Raw genomic sequence first — 23,525 nt, 5'->3', positions numbered from 1 at the left:
CTCCAGCTGCTTTCAAATGGGTCGTCTCTTTTTTAGAACTGCTTTTTAAGCAGTGATTTATGGGGTGAGTTGTAGTGCTGTCCTGAACTGCAGAGGGAGCGCATTGAGGAACCCGGGTTTTGATGCTGTGCACATCAACTGAGTCACCAGCCTAGGGCCCTGTCAGTCCCATTATTAAGCTCATTTCTTGCTCTTCTCATCGTTACTCGACACCTTAAAAAAAAACGCAAACTGTTGCTTGCGGTCACTGGCTTAGTTTGGCAAATGGGTGTTTACCCTGTAAAGAGGGGCATTTTGTCCTCTGGACCGTCTAAGGCGCCCTTTGTTGACGTGGTTGGTTTCTGACCACTCTATTCTGTGGGCGTCCTTCCTGCTTCCACCTTCCCTTTCCGAACGCCTCCGCCTCCACGGCTTTAATTTTCCTTCTGTGTGTGTGTCACGCAGAGGTTATGACTATTGTGCCAGTGCCCTGTTTGTTTGTTTGTTTTTTCTGCTGAGGGCCCAAAACTTGTTACATCTCAGAAGAAGCAATTGCATCCATTTGTTCGCAATGATCATAAACAGTGCGCTCTAAGGGAGACTAATTTGTTAACCCGTCTGTTGTGGGTAGAAAGACAGCGGTGGGTGGCCGCGGAACGAGGGCTCTGCCTCTTCGGAGCCTGCACAACCGTCCTGCTTTTTTCTTCAATATCCAGTAGGGGGGTTAATTTTAATAAGCCCTTGAAACCAACAAAGCAGGAAAGTGCAAAGACATTGAGTTGTGAGATTTAAAATTACAACCAGCAGCCTCTCATTCTTCCTTCACTGGGGGTTGCTGCTTCGTTTTGGGGCTGCAGGGTATGTTTGGCAGCGACATCGGCCCTTTGTGCTGTGCGACTCATGAATTGAGATAGTTCTTTACTAAGTGCTTTGTGCAGTAGGTATGAAAATGGGGAAAGAGGGAGCACTGTCTGGGGTGGAGAGGCGTGGAGAGACGCTGTGATACACAGCGGGTCCTTTTCTTCTGGGGTCCTGGTTTTAAATCTTTTCTTTTTTTTTTCTAGAAGCTTGAAAGATCGTTTTTGTGTCTTCATTAAAAGATTGAAGACTGTGGGCCAGACCCAAACTAATTCCATTGGCATCAGAGAGAAGGATTCTTTACATATTTATCTATAGACATACTTGATTTTTTTTTTTTTTGGCTGAATTATCATCTGGTTAGTCAAATCATACATTAGAGGAGTAATATTAAAAATTAAAAAATAAAATATGTATCTGTAAACCTATCCCTCTTCCATTCCATTTGTCTCTGTAATTTTAGAACCTTGAGCCATCATGTACATAGAGTTTATATTCTTTTAATATCTTGCTACTTCATTGTTTTAATGTTTAATCTTTGGGTTGCTGTATCACAGGTTACTTGACCATTTCTTACAGGGGTTTGGGTTAGTTTGTTTTTTTCCTTTAACTCTAATGTAAATTTGAGTGTTTGGCTGGTAGTTTTAGCAGGGTTTAAGGCAGAGCCTCAGTGAGGGCTGTGGATCGATCTATGGTCCCTAGTTTGAGGAGGGAGGTGGCAATCTGCCATTTCTTCTAAAATGGATATGTTCAATCACAACGGACATTTTCTTGATTTTGAGCACTTGGGACTCCCCTGGGGTTCACTGGTATTGCAAGGTCAGGACTGGGGATCTCCTGCTGGAGAGGGCCCCAGCGTGCCCAGCTCAGGGTCCTGAGCACGTTGCTGCAGGACAGAAGCCCTGCACTTTGTCCAAACTCCAGCAGCCCTCACTCTGGGAAGAACTGGCTGCTCCAGGAATGAGGTCTATGCTCTGAAGCCCACAGTTAGCAGACCAGCAAAGGTCAGCACAGACGACCTTACATGAATCATTCATTTAACAAGCATTCATGGAATACACACTCCGTGCAGTTGGAACTTAGAGTGGAAGGCCATCAGCTCACTGTTGTCTGAGCAGAGCTTAGTCTCTGGCTCCCTGTTGTAGTCTCCGCTCCCAGGAGGTGCACGGTGAGTGTTTGGGAACCCTCCACAGGCACAGTTGCCACACAAGGACCCCTCCCAAGGGCGTCAGCCCTGGGCCCTGAGCTCTGAAGAGGAGGAAGGCATTCCTAGGGCCGACTTCCTTTCTGGATACTGAGCTCTGCACAGAGAGAAACTCTTCCACATTCACTGCAGTAAAGTTCATAAAACAAAGAACACTTTAGAGACTGGGGCCTGCATTCCCCAGAATTTCCATGGCCACAGGTGGTGGCTGCACCATGCAACTGGAGTCTGCATTCCCCAGAATTTCTGTGGCTGCAGGTGGTGTCTGCACCATGCAACTGGTGTCTATGTTCCCCGGAATTTCCGTGGCCATAGGTGTTGGCTGTACCATGTGTCTGAGGGTCTGCGGTCCCTGGAATTTCTGTGGCCGCAGATGGTAACTGTATCATGTGACTGAGGGTCTGCATTCCCTGGAATTTCTGTGGTCGCAGATGGTGGCTGTACCATGCAACTGGGGCCTGCGTTCCCTGGAAATTCCGTGGCCACAGGCGGTGGCTGCACCATGCTCAGGTCCTGTCTCAGGAGTTGGTGCCATTCTCTCTGTTACTCCCTCACCTGACACAGAGCGGCAGTCCTGGCCTTATCACTCCCAGGAAACACACAGGCATCTGTTTTGGATCCTTGTTTTATTTCCCCATCATCTTTGTCATCAAAGGGAAATTCATATCCCCATGAAGCTGAAAATGATGTGGGGCCCCCTGGTGGTCTTTGCAAGGCATTATCAGCAGGTAAACTAGACCTTATAGGCCAGTGTACCTGAAATGAAAACAGAGAGGTAAGTCGTGTCACTAAGCTTTACTGGGAGATTCAGGGTCTTTGTCAGTGACAGAATCATCCAAAGTAAGTTGTTTGTTCACTGCAGATCCACACGGTTAGCTGTGTCGGGATTAAACTTACCCAGTGTCGACAGAGTGTAGCTTAATCCTCACAGAAGGGTGTCAAGTACGTTGAAGAACAGCTGCGGAGCCTGCTATTGTCTGGAGAGGGACAGGTGCGGCTCTCGGCTCTCGCTTAGCCCAGTGCTGAAGGAGGCCGGGCTCACGTCAGGCCGTTCGTGTGAGCGAGCTGGATTTTTAGCACGCTGGGACGATAAAGCACAAATATCTATTTTTAACTCATGGGTGACCTTCTTCTGTACCGCTTGAGTCTCTGTGGACCTTTCTCTGTTTCCTTCCTAAGGAGTCTGTGCCAGGGTCCCAGGCGTTCTCTGGGCTGTACCTCCGTGCCTGCCCACTCGGGAGCCTCCTCCTGGTGGCTGTGGGACTGGGCTGGGCCCACACTGTCAGCATCGTCCGGGGTAAGCAAGCCCGTCCCTCTGCACCTCAGTGTCCCCAGCTGCAGAACAGGGCTAATCAACTGACCATCAGGATTAATGGGGTTCAGATGCGCTCATCTCATAGCCCTGCTTGGTAAACAGCCACTTCCACTCTGTCCTCCAAAGTGCTACTCTAGACTTTTTCTTTACCTCCATTTAGCCAGGTGATTCGAGGTGACAGTGACTATCAAGAGGGACGTACAGAGGAAATCAGTGGAAGAGAGCTCGAGGAGCAGACATGGGCGCAGGGAACACAGTACGAGGAGCACGGGTGCAGGGAGCATAGGCATGGAGAGGATAGATAGGTGTGGGAAGCGTGGGTGTGGGTATCGTGGGTGTGGGGAGCACGGGTGTCAGGAGCACAGGGGTGGGGAGCACGGGTGCGGGGAGAATGGGTTCGGGGAGCACGGGGGCCGGGAGCACAGGGTATGGAGAGCATGTGTGTGCTTGCTCTGCTCTGACAGATGCTGCCGAGCACGTACTCTGTGCTCAGATGGGTCAGAGCCTCAATGCCTCTTTTTTAAAAAAAATCTTTCTTTTTTTAAAGATAGGACTTCCCTCTTCCTGGTGGCCCCTTTTAGTCGATACTCTTTTAAGCCTGCTTTTCCAGAGGAAAGCTAGGAAGGATGGCCTCTGTAGGTTCCAGTCTGGGTATATCTGGAAGAATGGCCTGTTTTAGGTTTGAGTCTGGCGTATCTGGGGACATCTTTGAATCTCTGCTCAGAGTCCCAGAGCCACCTGTAGAGGCTCCCCAAATGTCTGCTGGGACTTTCCCCTCTTCTCGGGGATGATGAAGAGCCGAACCTCACCCTGCCACGACCTCTGGGGTCCTCCTTCCTGGAGGACAGTGCCTTGGTGGCCAGTGTGTGTAGGAGGCTGGGCTGGCACCTTCGGGCTATGTTTTGCAGCGGGGGCTCGTGACATGGGGCATTCTTGTGTTCTGCATCGGGACTGGTGACGTGGGTCATCGTCGTGCACTGTGGACCACATGGGGTGCACAAGAGCCAGACAACTCCTGGAATTCAGAGCCTGGCTGTCTCAGGTCACCCACATGTCTGTGGCACTTCTGGGGGATTGTGGGGACCGTACGAGTGTGTGTCCCCACCCTCACTGGCTGGACACCTGTGCCAGGCTGGAGCTTTATGTGTCACCATCCCCTGTTTCGAGTTGTGTGAATATTTATTTTCATTACCTACTCTCATAAGCTTTCCTTTTTTAAAAAAAATTCAGAGACAGACTTTGAAGTCCCCTGGCCCCACCCTCTGTGGACCTAATGGTATTGCAGAAATTATGGCTTCAATTATGTGTAATAACTGGGGTTACTTTATTTTTTTATTTTTTATTTTTTTGAGGCGGAGTCTCGCTCTGTCGCCCAGACTGGAGTGCAGTGGCGCAATCTCGACTCACTGCAAGCTCCACCTCCCGGGTTCACACCATTCTCCTGCCTCAGCCTCCCGAGTAGCTGGGACTACAGGCGCCTGCCGCCTCGCCCGGCTAGTTTTTTGTATTTTTAGTAGAGACGGGGTTTCACCATGTTAGCCAGGATGGTCTCAATCTCCTGACCTCGTGATCCGCCCGTCTCGGCCTCCCAAAGTGCTGGGATTACAGACTTGAGCCACCGCGCCAGGCCAACTTTAAAGGTCATGTAAAGGAACAAGGGGGAGTGGCCATTTCAAGCGGTACATCGTGCTGGATTCTTAAGTGAACATTATCAGGCTTTCAACACATTTTCTCTTTTTATTGACTTTGGAGAATATAATGGATGCTCAGAAGCTGTTGGAGTTTAGTAACAGGAAGTCATCCTTAAGGAACTATTTAAGCAAGGGGACAGTTGGAGTAAATGTAAGTTATGAACACACACTTATTCCAAACCAGAGAAATAAAAGCATCCACTGTGCTGGGGTTGAAACTTGGTTGCTAGTGTGTCTTTCCTGCCCACAGTGACTGTGGCAGTGCTGTGGGCCAGAAATTCTGGAAAGAAGACTTGGTGCCAGTGGTAGTTTTTGTGACGATTAATTTGCTTTGAGCTCAAGTGACTATAGTCTTACTTGCAAATGGCTAGGTCTCCACCAATGGACCATGACATTGACATAGGACAAATGAGAAATGGCCCTTGGGTTTTTAACAAGTATTATTTTTAATGGACACGTTATGGTACATATCCATGGGATACAGTGTGATATTTCAATACATGTTTATCATGTGTAATTAGCAAATGAGGGTAATTAGCGTGTCCATCTTCTCAAACATTTGTGATTTCTGAATGCTGGGAATATTTAAAATCCTCTCTTCGAGCTGCTTGAAAATATACAATAAATTATAAACTATAGTCACCCTACAAGGCTATAGCACACTAAACCTCATTTTTACTATCTAGATGTAATTTTGGATCCATTAGCCAACCTCTCCCTTTCTGCCCTCCCGCCACCCTTTCCTGTCTCTAGATTCCAGTGTTCTACCTTCAGAGGGTAGAATATCATTTTCCTCATAGAGATCTTTAACTTAGTTAAAGATTGGTTAGACTTCTGAGGTATTTTTAGTTTCATTTGATTTTTTTTTTTTTTTTTTTTTTTTTTGAGATGGAGTCTTGCTCTGCCACCCAGGCTGGAGTGCAGTGGCCGGATCTCAGCTCACTGCAAGCTCCGCCTCCCGGTTTATGCCATTCTCCTGCCTCAGCCTCCCGAGTAGCTGGGACTACAGGCGCCCGCCTCGTCGCCCGCTAGTTTTTTGTATTTTTAAGTAGAGACAGGGTTTCACCGTATTAGCCAGGATGGTCTCGATCTCCTGACCTCATGATCCGCCCGTCTCGGCCTCCCAAAGTGCTAGGATTACAGGCTTGAGCCACCGCGCCCGGCCTCATTTGATATTTTTGTAGCTAAATTGGATTGCTTTCCTGATTTCTTTTTCCACTGGCTCATTGTTAGTCTATAGAAATGTTACTGAGTTTTATATGTTTATTTTGTATTCTGCAACTTTACTGAATTTGTTTATCGGTTCAAAGGGATTTTTGCTGAAGTCTTTTTTTTTTTTTTTTAAATATATAAGAGCATATTGTCTGAAAACAGACAATTAGAGTTCCTGCTTTCCACTTTGGGTGCCCTTGATTTCTTTCTCTTGCCTAACTGCTCTTGACTAGGACGTTCAGTGCTGTGTTGGATACGAGTGGCACAAGTGGGCGTCCTTGTCTTGTTACAGATGTCAGAGAAAAAGCTCTTAGTGTTTCCCCATTCACCATTATGTTAGCTGTGGGTTTGTCACATATAGCCTTTATTGTGTTGAGGTAGGTTTCCTTCAGTGCCTAGTTTGTTGAGACTTTTTATCATGAAGCAGCGTTGAATTTTATCAAAAGCTTTTTCTGTATCTATCGAAATGATATGGTTTTGTCCTTAATTCTGTTGATGTGATGTAGTGTGTCTATTGATTTGTGTTTATTGAGCAATCCTTGCATCCTGGGGTAAATTCCATTTGATCATGATGTATAATCTTTTTGATTTCCTTTTTGAAAACAGAAACACAACATATCAACGCCTATGGTATACAGCAAAAGCAGTATTAAGAGGAAAGTTTATAACAATAAACTCCTACATTTAAAAAACAGATTTAAAATAAACAACCTAACAATGAACTGCAATGAGCTAGAAGAGCAAGAACAAATCAAATCCAAAAGTGGTAGAAGTGGATTCAGTTTGTTAGTATTTTGTTGAGGATTTTTGCATCTGTGTTCATCAGGGGTAGTGACGTATAGTTTTCTCTTTTTATTGTGTCCTTGTCTTATTTTGGTATCAGGGTAATGCTGACTTTGAAGAATGAACTTGGCAGAATTCTCTCCTCTTCAATATTTTTGGAATAGTTTGAGAAGAATTGAAATAAAAATGTGTGGAATTCAGCTGTGAAGCCACCTAGTTCTGGGATTTTCTTTGTTGGGAGACTTTTTATTATTACATAGTCATGCAGGTTACTCATTATTGGTCTGTTTAGGATTTCCGTTTCTTCTTGGTTCCATCTTGGTAAGTTGTACATGTCCAGGAATTGATCCATTTCCTCTAGGTTTTCCAATCTGTTGACATACAGTTGTTAAAAATAGTCTTCAATGATCCCTTGTATTTCTGTGGTACCAACTGTAATTCTCCTTTTCTGTTTCTAATTTTATTTATTTGGAATTTCTTTTTTTTCTTAATGTAGCTAATGGTTTGACTATTTTATTTACCTTTTCAAAAAAACAACATTTTTCTTCATCTTTCATATTTGTTAGTTTCAATATGATTTACTTCCTCTTTGATCTTCATTATTTCTTTTCTTCTACCACTTTTGGATTTGATTTGTTCTTGCTCTTCTAGCTCATTGCAGTTCATTGTTAGGTTGTTTATTTTAAATCTGTTTTTTTTTTTTTTTTTTTTTTTTTTTTTTTTTTGAGACGGAGTCTTGCTCTGCCACCCAGGATGGAGTGCAGTGGCCGGCTCTCAGCTCACTGCAAGCTCCGCCTCCCGGGTTCACGCCATTCTCCTGTCTAAGCCTCCCGAGTAGCTGGGACTACAGGCGCCCGCCTCGTCGCCCGGCTAGTTTTTTGTATTTTTTAGTAGAGACGGGGTTTCACCGTATTAGCCAGGATGGTCTCGATCTCCTGACCTCGTGATCCGCCTGTCTCGGCCTCCCTAAGTGCTGGGATTACAGGCTTGAGCCACCGCGCCCTGCCTTAAATCTGTTTTTTAAATGTAGGAGTTTATTGTTATAAACTTTCCTCTTAATACTGCTTTTGCTGTATACCATAGGCGTTGATATGTTGTGTTTCTGTTTTCAATTATTTCAAGAAGTTTTTTAATTTCCTTCTAATTTCTTCATTGACCCATTGGATATTCAAGGGCACATTGTTTAATTTCTATGTATTTATACAGTTTTGAAAGTTCTCCTTGTTGTTGATTTGTTTTCTGTTTGTTTGTTTGTTTGTTAAACTTTATGTTCTAGGGTACATGTGCACAATGTGCAGGTTTGCTACATATGTATACATGTTCCAAGTTGGCGTGCTGCACCCATTAACTCGTCATTTACATTAGGTATATCTCGTAATGCTATCCTTTCCTCCTCCCTTCACACAACAGGCCCCAGTGTGTGATGTTCCCCTTCCTGTGTCCAAGTGATCTCACTATTCATTTCCCACCTATGAATGAGAACATGCGGCGTTTGGTTTTCTGTCCTTGTGATAGTTTGCTGAGAATGATGATTTTCAGCTGCATCCATGTCCCTACAAAGGACATGAACTCATCCTTTTTTATGGCTGTACAGTATGCCATGGTGTATATGTGCCACATTTTCTTAATCCAGTCTGTCATTGATGGACATTTGGGTTGGTTCCAAGTCTTTGCTATTGTGACTAGTGCCGCAATAAACATACATGTGCATGTGTCTTTATAGCAGCATGATTTATAATCCTTTGGGTATATACCCAGAAATAGGATTGCTGGGTCAAATGGTATTTCTAGTTCTAGATCCTTGAGGAATCGCCACACTGTCTTCCACAATGGTTGAACTAGTTGACAGTCCCACCAACAGTGTAAATGTGTTCCTATTTCTCCACATCCTCTCCAGCAGCTGTTGTTTCCTGACTTTTTAATGATCGCCATTCTAACTGGTGTGAGATGGTATCTCATTGTGGTATGGATTTGCATTTCTCTGATGGCGAGTGATTATGAGCATTTTTTCATGTGTCTATTGGCTGCATAAATGTCTTCTTTTGAGAAGTACTGTTCCATGTTGTTGATATATAGCTTTATTCTGTTATAGTCTGAGAATATCCTGGATGTTACTTCAATTTTAAAAAAATATATTGAGACTTCTTTTGTAGCCTAGCATGTGGTTGATTCTAGAGAATGTTCCATGTGCTGAGGAGAAGAATGTGCATTTTGTATCTGTTGGATGAAATGTTCTGTAAATGTCTGTTAGGTCCATTTGGTCTACACTGTACTTTCCACTTGATATTTTGTTGTTATTTTCTGTCTAGATGATCTCCAGTGCTGACAGTGGGGTTTTGAAGCCCCTACTATTGTTGTGTTGGTCTCTCCCTCTCACTCTCTCTCTCTATATATATATGTGTGTGTGTTTGTGTGTGTGTGTATATATATATGTGTATATATATATTTGAGACGGAGTTTTGCTCTCGTTGCCTAGGCTGGAGTGCAGAGGTGCAATCTCAACTCATTGCAACCTCCACCTCCCGAGTTCAAGTGATTCTCCTGCCTTAGCCTCCCAAGTAGCTGGGATTACAGGCATGTGCCACCATGCTAGGCTCATTTTTTGTATTAGCAGAGACAGGGTTTCACCATGTTGGCCAGGCTGGTCTTGAACTGCTGACCTCAGGTGATCCACCTGCCTCCACCCCCCAAAGTGCTGGGATTACAGGCGTGCGGCACCACGCCAGACCTCTCTCTCTATTTAGGTCTACTAATATTTGCTTTGTATATCTGGGTGCTTTTTTGTTGGGTGCACATATACTCGTAATTGTTATATCCTCTTGCTATGTTGATCTCTTTATTACATAATTACCTTTTTGTCTCCTTTTTACAGTTTTTGACTTAAATTGTCATTGGTCTGAAATAAATATAGCTACTCTTGCTCACTTTTGAGTTTCGTTAATGTGGAACATGTTTTTCCATCCCTTTACATTTAGTCTATGTGTGTCTTTACGGCTGAAGTGAGTTTTTTGTAGGCAGCATATAGTTGGTTTTTCTTGTTTTAAATCCACTCAGCCCGTCTATATCTTTTAATTGGGAAGCTTGGGGTTATTTTGCTATTGATATCACAGTCCAGACATTAAGATTTTCTCACTTAAGTTATTTGTACACAAATTAATATGAAGAGGAAGTAGAGTTTTTCTTATGTCCTTTTGAAGATAGTAATGCGTTATTTTGATTTCATGCAAGTGAGGGACTCACCATGCCTGTTGGAATTTTAGAATTTCTTTCCTGTTATTAGGAACAGCAGTGATCTGTAATGGGTTCCTGGAATCATCCAGTGATGGTCTGAATATCTTAAAAGTTTCCTTTCATGTCTCATTTTCTCTTTCTTCCCTAGTAGCCATGCACCCGGGGCAGGAGATGGCCTTACATTTCCTTGATTTCTTGATGATTTCTTAGGTTTGGTGTTTGACACAGTTCGGATTCTGGATAAAATCAGCCCTTCTGGGAAGTGTGTAAGTCAAACAAGGACTTTCTGGTGGCGTTATATAGGTTTCCCATGCCCCATGAGTACAGGAGTAGCTCTCTGGGGAAGGAGTATGGGCACATGATGGCAGGGAGCCATTCTTGGATGGTCCCATCGTTCTGCAGGAATTCTCATGCAGGGAGAAGAAGCACGCGGTGATTGAGCTGGTAGGGATTCTGCTGATAGTTTTGATCGTTATGATTTGCTCCTGAAAGGTGATGTGGAATTAAGTGCAATATTTAGAATGCTGACATTCCTTAAAACAAAGATATAGAAAAAATCTTATAATTGCAGGTGCCTTGTAGTTTTCAGCTGCTCTCATGTGGATCCTTTTTCGTCCTTCTGAAATGCTTTCCCAAGAAAGAGCATTGTTCTCTTTATATAGATGAGGAGCCTGGGTTTAAAATGGTTCAGAATTCATCACAGGCATTGGAATCTTTGGTTTCCTGGAACATTTTCTATTCAAGTATAGATCACATGGCCTCTAAAGGCTGGCTCACTCTTTTTTTTGTTTTGTTTTGTTTTTTGAGACGGAGGCTCGCTGTGTTGCCCAGGCTGGAGTGCGGTGGCCAGATTTCAGCTCACTGTAAGCTCCGCCTTCCGGGTTTATGCCATTCTCCTGCCTCAGCCTCCCAAGTAGCTGGGACTACAGGTGCCCGCCACCTCGCCCGGCTAGTTTTTTGTATTTTTTTTTTAGTGGAAATGGAGTTTCACCATGTTAGCCAGGATGATCTCGATCTCTTGACCTCGTGATCCGCCCATCTCGGCCTCCCAAAGTGCTGGGATTCCAGGTTTGAGCCACCGCGCCTGACTGGCTCACTCAACACCACGATTGGGGATCCAGCCTCATCTCTGGAGTGGGTGGCAGGAACTCCACAGCCATCCTGGGTGCTCTGGGGTGGGGTGGCTGAGCTGTGGCAGCCCCTCCCAGCTGAGCAGCAAGGCCGGTGAAAGCTCATTCCATTCCCCTTGGTTCCAACCAGGTAGAGGTTTACACTGCACATTTCCTTAGCTGGGAACCTTTAGAACTTTACATTTAACATCTAATCTGTGATCCAGGGGGTAGATACATGGGTAGTCACTGTACAATTCCTACATTTTTTGTATATTAAATTTTTTTTTATGTGTCATGGATGACAAAAGAAATGCAACCCCTTTGAGTTAGTTTTTCTGTAGAGCGTCTTCTAGAATCAGGAGGCTGGCCAGGGTTTAGTTTCATCAGAAATCTTAATCTTTCTGGTCAAGAGACGGCATTATTAAACTCTTGGTTGCATGGTTTCCGGGAAAGAAATATTCGAAATGAGTTCCAGGAATCACCTCTGTGGCGTTTCTACAGGAAAAGTGACCACTCTTGAAGCTTCACTGTCACTAACAAGAATGATTGTGATGGTTTCTAAGCAGTCTCCGGCCAGTCTTGAGTTCTTTTATGCAGAGTGCTTTTATTCCAAGTGAGGTGCCCTTCTGTTTAATGGTGACCTCCAGTTACTACAGGGATTGCAGCTGCATTTGATGGACGTGAACCTGCTCCTCTCTGGCTCCCCAGCTTCACCTCTGGGGTGGATGGAAGGAGCTCCACAGCCATCCTGAGTGCTCTGGGGTGGGAAGTCCCTAGTGGGAGTGGACGGTGCATGGCCGGGACGTTTCTGTCCCATGTTCCACACTGGTGTGTGCTCGTCTCTGCCTTGTTTCCTCCGTTCGTGCGTCTGTGGCGTTTCCTCCCTTCGTGCGTCTGTTGCTGATTTTCTCCGTGCGTGCCTCAGTGGCGCGTTTCCTCCATTCGTGAGTCTCTGGCCTGTTTTCTCCAAGCGTGTCTCTGTCGCGTTTCCTCCATCCATGCGTCTGTGGCATTTCTTCCTTCTGCGCGTCAGTGGCGTTTCCTTCATCCGTGCGTCTGTGGCGTTTTCTCCATGTGTGCGTCTGTGGCGCTTTTCCTCCCTCCGTGCGTCTGTGGTGCTTTTCTTCCCTCCGTGCGTCTCTGATCTGTTTCCTTCGTCCATGCGTCTGTGGTGTTTTCTCCGTCTGTGGATCTGTGACGTTTCCTCTGTGAGTCTGTGACCTGTTTTCTCCGTCCACGCTGAAGGCCGTCACTTCTCTCTAGTCACCACTTACTGATCGCTCCCTGTGTGCTGAGCCTGTGTCAGGCGTGTGGCGTGTGTCATCTGTGTGGCAGAGGTTTGCGTGACACACAGGGACACACGCTTGGGGAGCCGTAGTGATGGGGTCATAGCCACGCAGCTCAGCCCTCGGTCTGAGGGGCTTGGTGCCCATCCAGCTCTTCCCGAAGCAGCCTCGGGGCAGATCCCAGCTCTGCTTTCTCTCCTCGAGGCACCTCATGAAGTAAATTAAGCAAATCTAACGTAGGAAACAGTTGTGAAATGAGACCTGGTTTCGGGTGTGTGTGGTCATTTCTCTTTACATGTTTACTTCATGTACCCCAAATGATATACTTTTCCACCTGGTATAACAATGAGTTACCAGTCATTACTGGTACAAAATTCCATGAAGGATATTTGAGAAGGGCATAGCCTCAAAAACATGCTTTATTTTCACAGCTGTGATTTGCATGATAAACCTGTCAGGACTGTGACTTTCTTTTGTTATCTTATTTTTATTTTTAGACCCTTGAGAGAAAGTTATTCAGTGATTACTTATCATTGTGAAAATAATCTAATGGTTAGAGAATCTCATTAGAACAAGTATTATATTTTCTGTTCCTTATGTCAATGAAATCATCTTAATCCAGGCCGATGTTGGCAGGAATGCTCAGGTTTAAAACGGGTAAGATGTTTATGTGATGTGTAGACCTTCCCCATATCTTCTCTGGAACATTCCAGAACTTCCATCTCAATTCTCACTTGTTGATACCCTACCTTGTTTTGTGATTATTCTTGTTTGCATCAGAATTTTGAATCCACATACCTGAGATGATACCTACGTATGTATGTACACATGCATGGGTGTGCATGTGTGTATGTGTGTGTACGCGTGTCCATGTGCAGTGCATATGCATGTATGTGTGCATGCGTACGTGTGTATATGTGTTTGTGTATGTGCGTATATGCGTGTGTATGCATGTATGTGCATATGTGTGCATGCATACGTATATATGCACACATGTGTACATGTGCATGCACGTGTGCACGTGCATACACGTGTATGTGTGTGTGCACATATGCACATGCGTGTGTGCATGTTTAGGTATGTGTATGCATGTGTGTGCACACAGATATACCTTTTCCTTTCATAGAGGCTGTTTTGAGTATTGCTGTTAGGCAGTGACAACCCTCCGTTTCCTCAGTCAGAAAATGGGTAGCTCATTATTAATAAAGATGAGTATCCAATATCAGGAATCCCTAAAGACAATTGAAATTGTCATATTAAATCCATAAATTCCGAAACGAAGATAGTGTTCTGTACTATGTGTTCACATTGAACTTTCTTTTTTTTTTTTTTTTTTTTTTTGAGACGGAGTCTCGCTGTCGCCCAGGCTGGAGTGCAGTGGCCGGATCTCAGCTCACTTCAAGCTCCGCCTCCCGGGTTTACGCCATTCTCCTGCCTCAGCCTCCCGAGTAGCTGGGACTACAGGGGCCCTCCAACTCGCCCGGCTAGTTTTTTGTATTTTTTAGTAGAGACGGGGTTTCGCCGTGTTAGCCAGGATGGTCTCGATCTCCTGACCTCGCGATCCACCCGTCTCGGCCTCCCAAAGTGCTGGGATTACAGGCTTGAGCCACCGCGCCCGGCCACATTGAACTTTCTTATAAAAATTGGTGTGGATGCTTCCCACTTATTGGAAATCACATGACTAGTTTAAGCGAAAACGTGGAATATTAATTCTGTCTTCAGATGACTTTTGCATATTTATGATTGATCTGTTCTGCTGTTCTGGAAGCTCTGAAAGCCACTCTGTCTTACCCTAGCTGGTGCCACGGTTGTGAGAATTCAGGGAAACAAGGTGTCTGCCAGTTTCAGTATTTTAGATCTCAAGCTGCCTCTTTTCTGCACCATAAACCAACCTTAAAGAAAGACACAGTGTGACTTGCAGTGGATTCTATCAGTTTTATTTTCTGTGGCTGAATCATCACTCTCCATTGTGAATTCATGTTATTTTTCAGATCGTCTTTATAACACAGGGAGGTTCTCCAGTGTTGAGTGCAAGTTCAGTGGAAGCACTCACACTGTTACTACGGACTTAAATAGACTTGTTTTCTGAGTTGACAACCCTGGAGTCAGGCATTCAGTGTCCACCCGTCACTTCACTTGGTTCCGAGTTCTCGGTCCCCTCCCACTCTCCTCCCCCTGCACTGTTATTTCTGTCTTATCTTCTTTTTGACTCAGAGGCCCTCAGCAGATGGTGTGTTGGGGGCAGGTGTCTGCTGTGAATCTTCGATAACCTTGGGAGAGAACTTTTTCTTTGGAGCAAGACCCCTCTCAATAAACTTTCAGTAGCCCGCGTATCATCTGTTGTGTGAACTACTTGTGGAAAATGTTCAGCATTTTTCCTTGGATTTTGGCCGATCTTTCTCCACCTGCCAGTTTCGTCTCGGTTTGCCATGTCTGTACCTCACCAACCCCGTTCCAGACCCTGTTCCGTGTGAAGTAATTGAAACAGAGCTCTGCAGATGAGAGAGTGTGTGTCGCCCCCCGAGTTCCCTTCCTGGCCTCTGAGTGTGGGTTGTGTTTTGTTCCAAGGGACGACTCTGAGGCTCCTGGCCCCTGTTTTGGAGCACCCCACACCAAAGTGGGTGTCAAATGAAAAATGGGTGTATGCTGTATTATTATAATTCATAGAGTAGATGATAAAAATGCTTGAATCTGAACAGCAGCTGAAAATGAGGACATGGTACCAAATTGGATGTGGGACGACCTTTTTGAAAAAAGCTTTCATCATACTTTAGAAACCGTGCGTGTACTGTTTTGTATTTCATACTTAGAATCTGTACAGTGTGTGTTGTATGAATGTGTTGTATGAGTGTGTTGTGTTGTATGTGAGTTGCATGAGTTGTATGTGTGTTGTGTGTGTATATTGTGTTCAGCTGCATTGATTGTATGAGTGTTGTGTGTTTTATGAGTGTGTTGTACGTGTGTTTGTGAGTTGCATGTGTTGTGTGTTGTATGAGTGTTGTGTGTTGTGAGTGCATTCTACATGTATTTGTGTTGAGTTGCAAGTGTTGTGTGTATGTTGTATGTTATATGTTGCATGAGTGTGTTGTACATGCATGTTGTGTTATGCGTGAGTTGCATGTGTTGTATGTGTTGTATGAGTGTGTTGTATGTGTATGTTGTGTTGTGAGTTGCATGTATTGTGTGTATGTTGTATGAGTGTTGTGTTGTATGAGTGTGTTGTACGTGAATGTTGCATTGAGTTGAGTGTGTTGTGTGTGTTGTACGTGCATGTTGTGTTGAACGTGAGTTGCATGTGTTGTACGTGAGCTGTATAAGTGTGTTGTTTGTGTATGTCGTGAGTTGGATGTATGGTGTGTATGTTGTGTGAGTGTTGTGTGTGCATGCTATGTTGTGAGTTGCGTGTGTTGTGTTGTATGAGTGTTGTGTGTTGTTTGAGTGTGTTGCGTGTGCATGTTGTATATGATTTGTGTGTTGTGTATGTATGAGTGCTGTACGAGTGCATTTTAGGTGCGTGTTGTATTGTATGTGAGTTATGTGCACTGTATGTGTGTATGAGTGTGTTGTACATACATGTGTTGTGAGTTGCATGTATTGGTGATGTGTTGCGTGAGTGTGTTATAAATGCATATTGTGTTGTGAGTTGCATGTATTGGGTATGTGTTGTATAGGTTGTGTGTGTGTGTGCATTGTGTGTTGTGAGTGTTGTATAAGCGCATTGTACATGCGTGTTGTGTTGTTTGTGTGTTGCATGTTGTCAGTGTGTGCCGTGTGAGAGGCGGGGCATCCACATGACTTCTCCTTAGCGAGTCCTGCCTTGCAGCCCCTTCTGAGCTAGTATCCTCCCGAGCAGCCTAGAAGCAGCAGCAGGTTTGCCTCTGCCCCTCCCCAGGAGGCCTCAGCGAGATCCTGGGCTCAGCCCACTGCTGGGCGGCCTCTCTTGTCTCTCTTGTCTCTCTCATCGTCCTCCTGCGCCTCCTCCTTCTCGGGACCTGCATCCTTCTTCTGTGCTCCCTTGCAAACCACACCTGGGATGTGGGAGTTCAGGCTCTCCCCGAAGCCGTTTGTTCCTCTCTGAAGAGCGCCCCCCTTGACTGGCCATGAGCAGCTGGAGTGGGTTGCAGGGAAGGGAGGTGGGTGTTCCTGTAGAGACGCGGGGCTCTTACCTGGGAAGAACGGAGCCTGCGCTGGGCAGGCCGCCGTCCTGAGGAAGGGGACGGGGCGGGAGGAGCCTCTCCTGGACAAGGGGCCCTCCTCCTGCCCTCCTTCGCTCTATCCCAGTCTGTTGTGAGGGAGGGCGGGGCCCAAGGTGATTTCTATGCAGATCTTCAATTATCCAGGCTGTGAAACAAATACTTCTGTTTTTAAGATCAGAGGAAATCTCCTTTTGTTTGTCTGCCTTTTATTTTATTTTATTTTACTTTTTTTGAGAAGGTGTTGCCCAGGCTGGAGTGCGGTGGCGCGATCTCAGCTCACTGTAACCTCCACCTCCCGGGTTCAAGCAATTCTCCTGCCTCAGCCTCCTAAGTAGCTGGGATGACAGGTGCCCGCCAACACATCCGGGTAATTTTTGCATTTTTAGTGGAGATGGGGTTTCACCGTGTTGGCCAGGTTGGTCTTGAACTCCTGACCTCAAATGATCCATCCACCTCGGCCTTACAAGGGATTGGGATTACAGGCGTGAGCCACCGCGCCCGGTTCATCTGCCTCTTAGTTAGAATATGTATATTTAATGTTTTAAATTTCTGTTTTCCGGGTCAGAACAATAGCGTTTCTTTTTCCTAGTGTTGCTATGAATGTCCTTTATGATTAGGAGACTGGGCTGGCTGCCCACTGGAGAGTGTTATCACTGGTTCATGGTCACCATCTGCCCCAGCAGGGTCCAGAGTGTTTAGAGTCTTTCCTGGGCGTAGATACCCTTTTGTCTGACGTTCAGATAAAACCAGTCACCATATTCAGTGAATCAAAGAGATCAGAGCTGGGAACGGTTAGTGCACATCCACCTCTCCCGAGAGTGTTCACGCCTCTTCCACGCGGGGCTAGGCTGCTGCTGAGCGTGGTTCTACTGGCTGTGGGTGTGGCCTCTTTCCTCAACCACAGCCATCGCAGGCCTGCCACAGTTTTGATTCTTCTAGAAGAGAATGGGCAGGCAACACAAGAGAAACAAGATATGTTAGATTTGAAACCTTTAAAAATGATTGCCTCAAACACTGTGTTTATTTTTTGCCCATACCTAATTTGATAGCAATTTAGAAAAGAGTAAAATGAAAAAAAATTTCCCTTCTATTAAGTCTTTGAAAGGCATCCAACTTAGTTTTCAAGCAATGATTGTCTCTTTGGAGTCATACTTTATTGGTTTCAGTAATGTGTAACAAGTACACCGGCATAAACAGATTTAGGAGCAAACAGCTGCTTCATGATTATAGTTCAGCTCGCGGGGCCCAGCTGTGGGGGTGCAGCCTGCGCCTGTCTGTGCGCCAATGGGGCTGGTCAGCTTGAGCATCTGGGAGTGTCTGGGTAAGTGAGGTCTGGGCAAGGCAGCATCCACACATCTGTGTAGTTCTCACTTTGTCCACGTTACCCAGCAATGCCACAAATTATCAAGTAAGTGTTCCCCAAGTGCATATTCAGTTAGTGTTTGGAAAGTGCATAGGTACCTCATGCAGCGCCTTCAGGAGGAGCTAGGAGCCCAGGAATGAGAGCAGGTGTGAGGCCTGTACTCTCTTTGTATAGATAAAATATACATGTGCATATCTGAGGCCAGAAAGTTAGATTGGGGCCAGAATGTGGAAGTCCTTACCTGTCGGATACTATGGAGCCACAGAGGGTTTCGGAGAGAATCGCGCCTCTGATGTGCGGCATGCCATGGAGCCGGGGAGGGGGACTGAGCAGTCTCATACAGGGCAGTCAGTGAGCTGAGCGATTCGGTGCCTGGGTCAGGAGGAGAAGAGGGAGTGCAGGAAGGCGGATGAAGCTGCGAGTCTGCACCCCGTGGTCGGCGTTGCGCTTTGCCGGAAATCAGGAGGAGAAACAAGTGTGGATCTGACTTGGAGATACTTAGAGACACCACTGCAAGCTGCGAGTTTGGAAATACAGGAGGAGGCTTGGGGAAAATCTGGAGCAGGGTGCATTTGGGAGCCTCTTAGGTAGAAGTGCAGGTCAAGTAGCCAGAGTGTGAGGCGTACATGTCTGGAGGGAGGAGGCCAAAGGAAAGCCCACATTTGGAAATGGAGGAAGGGTTGGAAGACCCAGAAAAGGTCCTGCTTAGAGTCCAGAGAAGAGCTGGATGGCGCCGTTCACTAAAGCCCAGAGCCGAGAGTTTCCAGGAGAAAGTCCCAAGTGTTGCTGAAAACCAGCGGGCAGGACTCCAGTTGGAGCCTGCGAGGGGAGTCTGGGTGCCCTGATCCCTGAGAGCAGCCAGAGCTTGGGGGTCTCGGCGGAAGTGGGTGGGAAGTGCAGGGAGCAGGTGGAGATGGTCCTTCAAGGCCTGGTGCTTCACACAGGCAGCCAGCCGTGGACCAAGACACAGCTGGAGAGGGGCCTGAACCTAGAGCATCTCCAGGAAGAGGAGGACGGAGCCAGGAAGGGCAAAGGTATCCGGAAGAAAGGGGGCAGGCATGGAGCCAGGTCCCCAGGGAGGCTGCAGTCTTCTTTCTCTGTTCATGGACTGGTTGTTGGTTATTTTGAGTTCTCAAAGTCATCCACTCGATGTGGTCCAGAGAAAGTTCCCAGGGGTCTGAAGCCCGGAGCAGGCCTTGTGCTTTTCCGAACACTGCGTGTTGCCTCAGGGTTACCGTCAATGGCTAATTCTAGCGTGTCTTTTGTTGAAGTCTGCAGAAGAGCCTCAACCAGCACCAGCTTTTGAAGAACTTATAAAACTTGTGTTCTTCTGATTCTGAGATTTTTGCCTGAAATGCCTCGTACATTTTTAACTAGGTGTTGTTAGCACTTGTGTGACGGCATTTGGAGCTCTGTATTTTTGTGATGTGCTAGCTCTGAGGATGTTTAAGATTAGATTCCTAGAAATCAGATTATAGGAGCTCTCGGCCACGCTTCATGAGTTCTGTTTTGACCCCTCATAGTGGATCCCGTTGCCGTGGTTATTCTTAGTATTTGTGGAACACCTGACTCGTGATGCTAGGAGAATGTGATTTGTTTTCTTTGTAAGCCTAAAGTCTAATGACCTTGTAGAGTCTTTATACCCGTCTCTTATAAATCAGCTTTAATATACTTGAAAGTGTCCTCATTGTGCCCTTGAAAAGCAGGTGCACATTTTAAAAGTCATCCTTTGAAAACGCTTGTCTTCAGCCTGTGCCCTTTGTCTGTTTTTTTTCCTTCACTGCAACATCATGAAACAGGGACAAGGGCTAGAATCTGTTTCATACAGAGAACTTGAAACAAGGACAAGGACTAGAATGTGTTTCATACACAGAGCTGAACTGTGCGGAGCGACCTGCTTTGCCGACGTCTGTTTCTGTCTTGAGAGGGAACCCAGGCCTCTTGACTTTTCCTTTTGTACATTTTCCAAAAGAATATGTTTTCCTCTCTCGGGTCCATTCCACTGTGGGATTCTCTCCTAAGGCTGTTTCTTTGCCTTCCATTTTGACAACTATGATGTAGTTTCCGAGATGATGAAAGGGTAGTAAAAAGGCCTGGGAAAGAGAAAGCAGGAAGGGAAGAAATTATCTCATGATTTGAGTCAGAAGAAAATCACTCAGCCAGGAACGCTATTACAAGTGGATCAGATCCCAGAAAGTGGGATTGAATAAGTGGCATCGTATCACACACCTTTGTTTTACATTGTTGCTGTTGCCAGGGGTAACGAAAAGAAGGAGTATATTCATTCCGAGGTCAAATATATATCTTTGCTGACTCTGACTAGAATTAGCAGAATTCGTGCAGTTCAAGTTTGAGAATACCTTTACAGAAGAGGGTCTTCGTGCACGTGTGCCTATTTCTATTTATATGTTCACACGTATTGGAGTATAAATCTGTGTGTGCTGTGTGTGAGACCTCAGTATTTGAAAGAAGAAATGTGCAGTAGAGCTTATTAATTATGAGAAGGTACATTTGGGGGATAAACCACTTTGTTTAGAATTGAATAATGGGGTGTTTGAGGGGTGTATATATGTATGTGTGTTTGCATTTCTGTGTATGAAAGTGTGTATTGCATGTATATGTGTTGTGCATGTATGTGTGCCTTTGTGTGTACTGTACATGTGCACGCATGTGTATATGTGTGCATGTGTATTTGTGTTGCATGTATGTGTGTGCTTGTGTTACATGTTTAGGCACGACTGCACATATGTGCTGTTATGCCCAGACCGTTTGTTCCCCGAAAAAGACCACCAGAGTCCAGAGTCAAAGCCAAGCGGCAAGGATCTTTAATGCAAGTTCGAACTTGGTCCCTCCATTCCACAACATACAGGAGGGCCCAGAACAATGCGTGCGCTTGCCTTTTATAGCCTAATGTAAACAGGACTTGTAAAGTTGCAGAGGAACGAGGGAATTCTCTAGGTTACAGCATTACAATTGGTTAACATTTTAAGTTTATACATTTAGCAGTTTTTTATTGGTTCCCGTGCTCTCACAAACGGCTGTGTTCTTTTTTTTTTTTTTTTTTTTTTTTTTTTTGAGACGGAGTCTCGCTCTGCCGCCCAGGCTGGAGTGCAGTGGCCGGGTCTCAGCTCACTGCAAGCTCCGCCTCCTGGGTTTACGCCATTCTCCTGCCTCAGCCTCCCAAGCAGCTGGGACTACAGGCGCCCGCCATGTCGCCCGGCTAGTTTTTTTGTATTTTTAGTAGAGACGGGGTTTCACCATGTTAGCCAGGATGGTCTCAATCTCCTGACCTCATGATCCGCCCGTCTCGGCCTCCCGGCTGTGTTCTTATCGGGGATTTTCCAGGTGGTGTCCTTCTAAAGTTGAGATATATGGTAGTCTTTGAATTGAAAGATATATGGTAGGGAGACATATGGTGGGATGAGCCCAGGAAGTTGAGGGATATATGGAGGGGAGACATATGGTGGGATATGTTTATACTGGGCTCAGGAAGTTGAGAGATATATGGCAAGCACTAGTAATTAGAACAGAAAAAGAACAAGACAGGGACTTTCACATTGCTTGTCTATACAACATCTGAAATCTATAGATAACATTATCGGTTAGGTCCGGCATCAACTTTTAACTAGGCTCAAGGCGCCGCCCGGGCTGTCTGCCTGTAGGGTCAACTTCTAACTAGGCTCAAGGCGCCGCCCGGGCTGCCTGCCTGTAGATTTCATTTGGTCTCTTTCATTCCTCCCTTTCTCAAGTACCTCTAGAGCCAATCTTGGGTCTTATAAGTCTGATTCTGTTTCAGCATCTACAGGTTGGTATTGGGCTCTGAGGACCATGAGCTGTATGGTGTCAAACCTCTCTCTGACAAACCGCAAAATTCTGCTAACAACACAAGGTCCTACGGTAAACAGAAATAGTAGACTTAGTAGAGGTCCAATGAAGGGGGCCAACAGAGAAAACATATAAGAATTCCACCATTGATTTGCAGCTGAGGCAAACTGCTGTTTTCTCATTTCTGTGCTTAACTTGCGTAGCTGTTGGACCCTGTTCTCTACAAGCCCTGATTCATTTACGTAGAAGCAACAGTCCTCTTTCAGGAACATACATGTACCACCTTTTTCAGCAGTGAGTAGGTCTAGGGCCCTCCGGTTCTGTAAGGTCACCTGAGCTAGGGATGTGAGCTGTCGTTGAAGGGAGGCAAGGGACTCAGCTGATTCCTCCATAGCCACGGCAAATTGTTGGTACAATTTGTTGCTTTCTATGAGGGTGTGACCTAGGGCTCCCCCTGCCAGTCCGGCCGCAATGAGGGATGATGTGAGGGAGATTCCTACAATGAGGGGGAGAAATATTGCTCGTGTAGGTCTCAGTTTAGGGATTGGGTGAATGGCAGTACTAGTCCAGTTACCGGTGTACCCCAGGAACTCGCCGGCAGTTAGTAGAGTTAGTCGGGGAACTAGTGTGACAGGAAGACACAGTAGGCTGGCAACAGAGGGACTAGGTAGATTCTTAGATAATGTTCCATTGCACCAAAGAATATGCCCTGCGGGGCTCTTAGGGAGGCACTAGGGGGCGTCACAGTGATGCTACAGAGGCTGGAGTTAGTGCCTGAAAAACAGTAGGGAAACTTTTTCTGACTAGGGTTTTGGTACAGTGGCACATTAAGAATGGGGGCGTCCGTGAGATTCTGAAAGTCCCTAGTTTGGGTGGAGGATTCCCAGGGCAGAGGGACAGCGGTTAGTGGTGGATGCCCTAGGGTGGCACACAGAAAGCAGCCAGACAAGCTGTGAAGTCCCGTAAGGTTGGCAAGCTCTAATCCTTCTTGTAATATTTCCAGCCAGGAGAAAGGGCGTAATTCTTGTGTTAGTCTGTCTTCCTGTCGCTGGATATCCCCATGGACTAGGGGCAGTATTTGAACTAGGCCACGCCACAGATAGAGGTGACTACTAGGCCATGTGGAGGAAGAGGAATAGTATACAGCCCCATGTTGAGGCGTGGTCCAGCGGGGGTCCCAAGGGTCCTTAACTATCCAAGTATAGATACCGCCTCTACCCTGTTGGTAAAAATTCCACCCGGATTGCTTGTTCCACCCTCTGACTGAGTGCATCTTACAGTAATTGTAGGGGCAGCCTGCGTTTTGGTGCCACCAATAGTGTTTACAATTGTGTTTAGTCTGATCAAACTCAAAGCATATCATTGGTGCCACTGGTTTGGCTATCTGAAAACCAGTAAAATTCAGCAAAATTGGGGCACTGCACCCTGAGGAGGGACAATCAGCACTGGCCAATAATTTCCCGGGCTTAT

At 45.8% G+C, this 23,525-nt stretch overlaps 2 protein-coding genes across 9 annotated transcripts in view; both read left to right on the top strand.

Annotated features, from left to right (window-relative positions):
• Window positions 1-23,525, top strand: part of LOC117095266 (SH3 domain and tetratricopeptide repeat-containing protein 1-like) — a 563,227-nt gene that overhangs the window by 43,472 nt on the left and 496,230 nt on the right. The gene's annotated exons all lie outside the window — the stretch shown is intronic.
• LOC117095263 (ATP-dependent 6-phosphofructokinase, platelet type-like) overlaps window positions 1-23,525 on the top strand; it is a 430,270-nt gene that overhangs the window by 3,244 nt on the left and 403,501 nt on the right. For 2 of the 7 annotated variants that reach the window (XM_033232059.1, XM_033232058.1), the window contains one exon: window positions 1,044-1,483. The exons of 2 other annotated variants lie outside the window; for them this stretch is intronic. Coding sequence is in view for 1 of the 5 variants with exons in the window: in XM_033232064.1 (XP_033087955.1) it covers window positions 3,221-3,342 (122 nt within the window). In the remaining 4 variants the exon portion in view is untranslated. 3 more of the 7 variants (XM_033232062.1, XM_033232064.1, XM_033232060.1) reach the window with 3 other exon arrangements.

The sequence above is a fragment of the Trachypithecus francoisi genome, unplaced genomic scaffold (genome assembly GCF_009764315.1).
Source record: "Trachypithecus francoisi isolate TF-2019V2 unplaced genomic scaffold, Tfra_2.0 Lachesis_group13, whole genome shotgun sequence".
Lineage (NCBI taxonomy): Eukaryota > Metazoa > Chordata > Mammalia > Primates > Cercopithecidae > Trachypithecus > Trachypithecus francoisi.
This window is presented reverse-complemented; position numbering and strand designations above follow the sequence as displayed.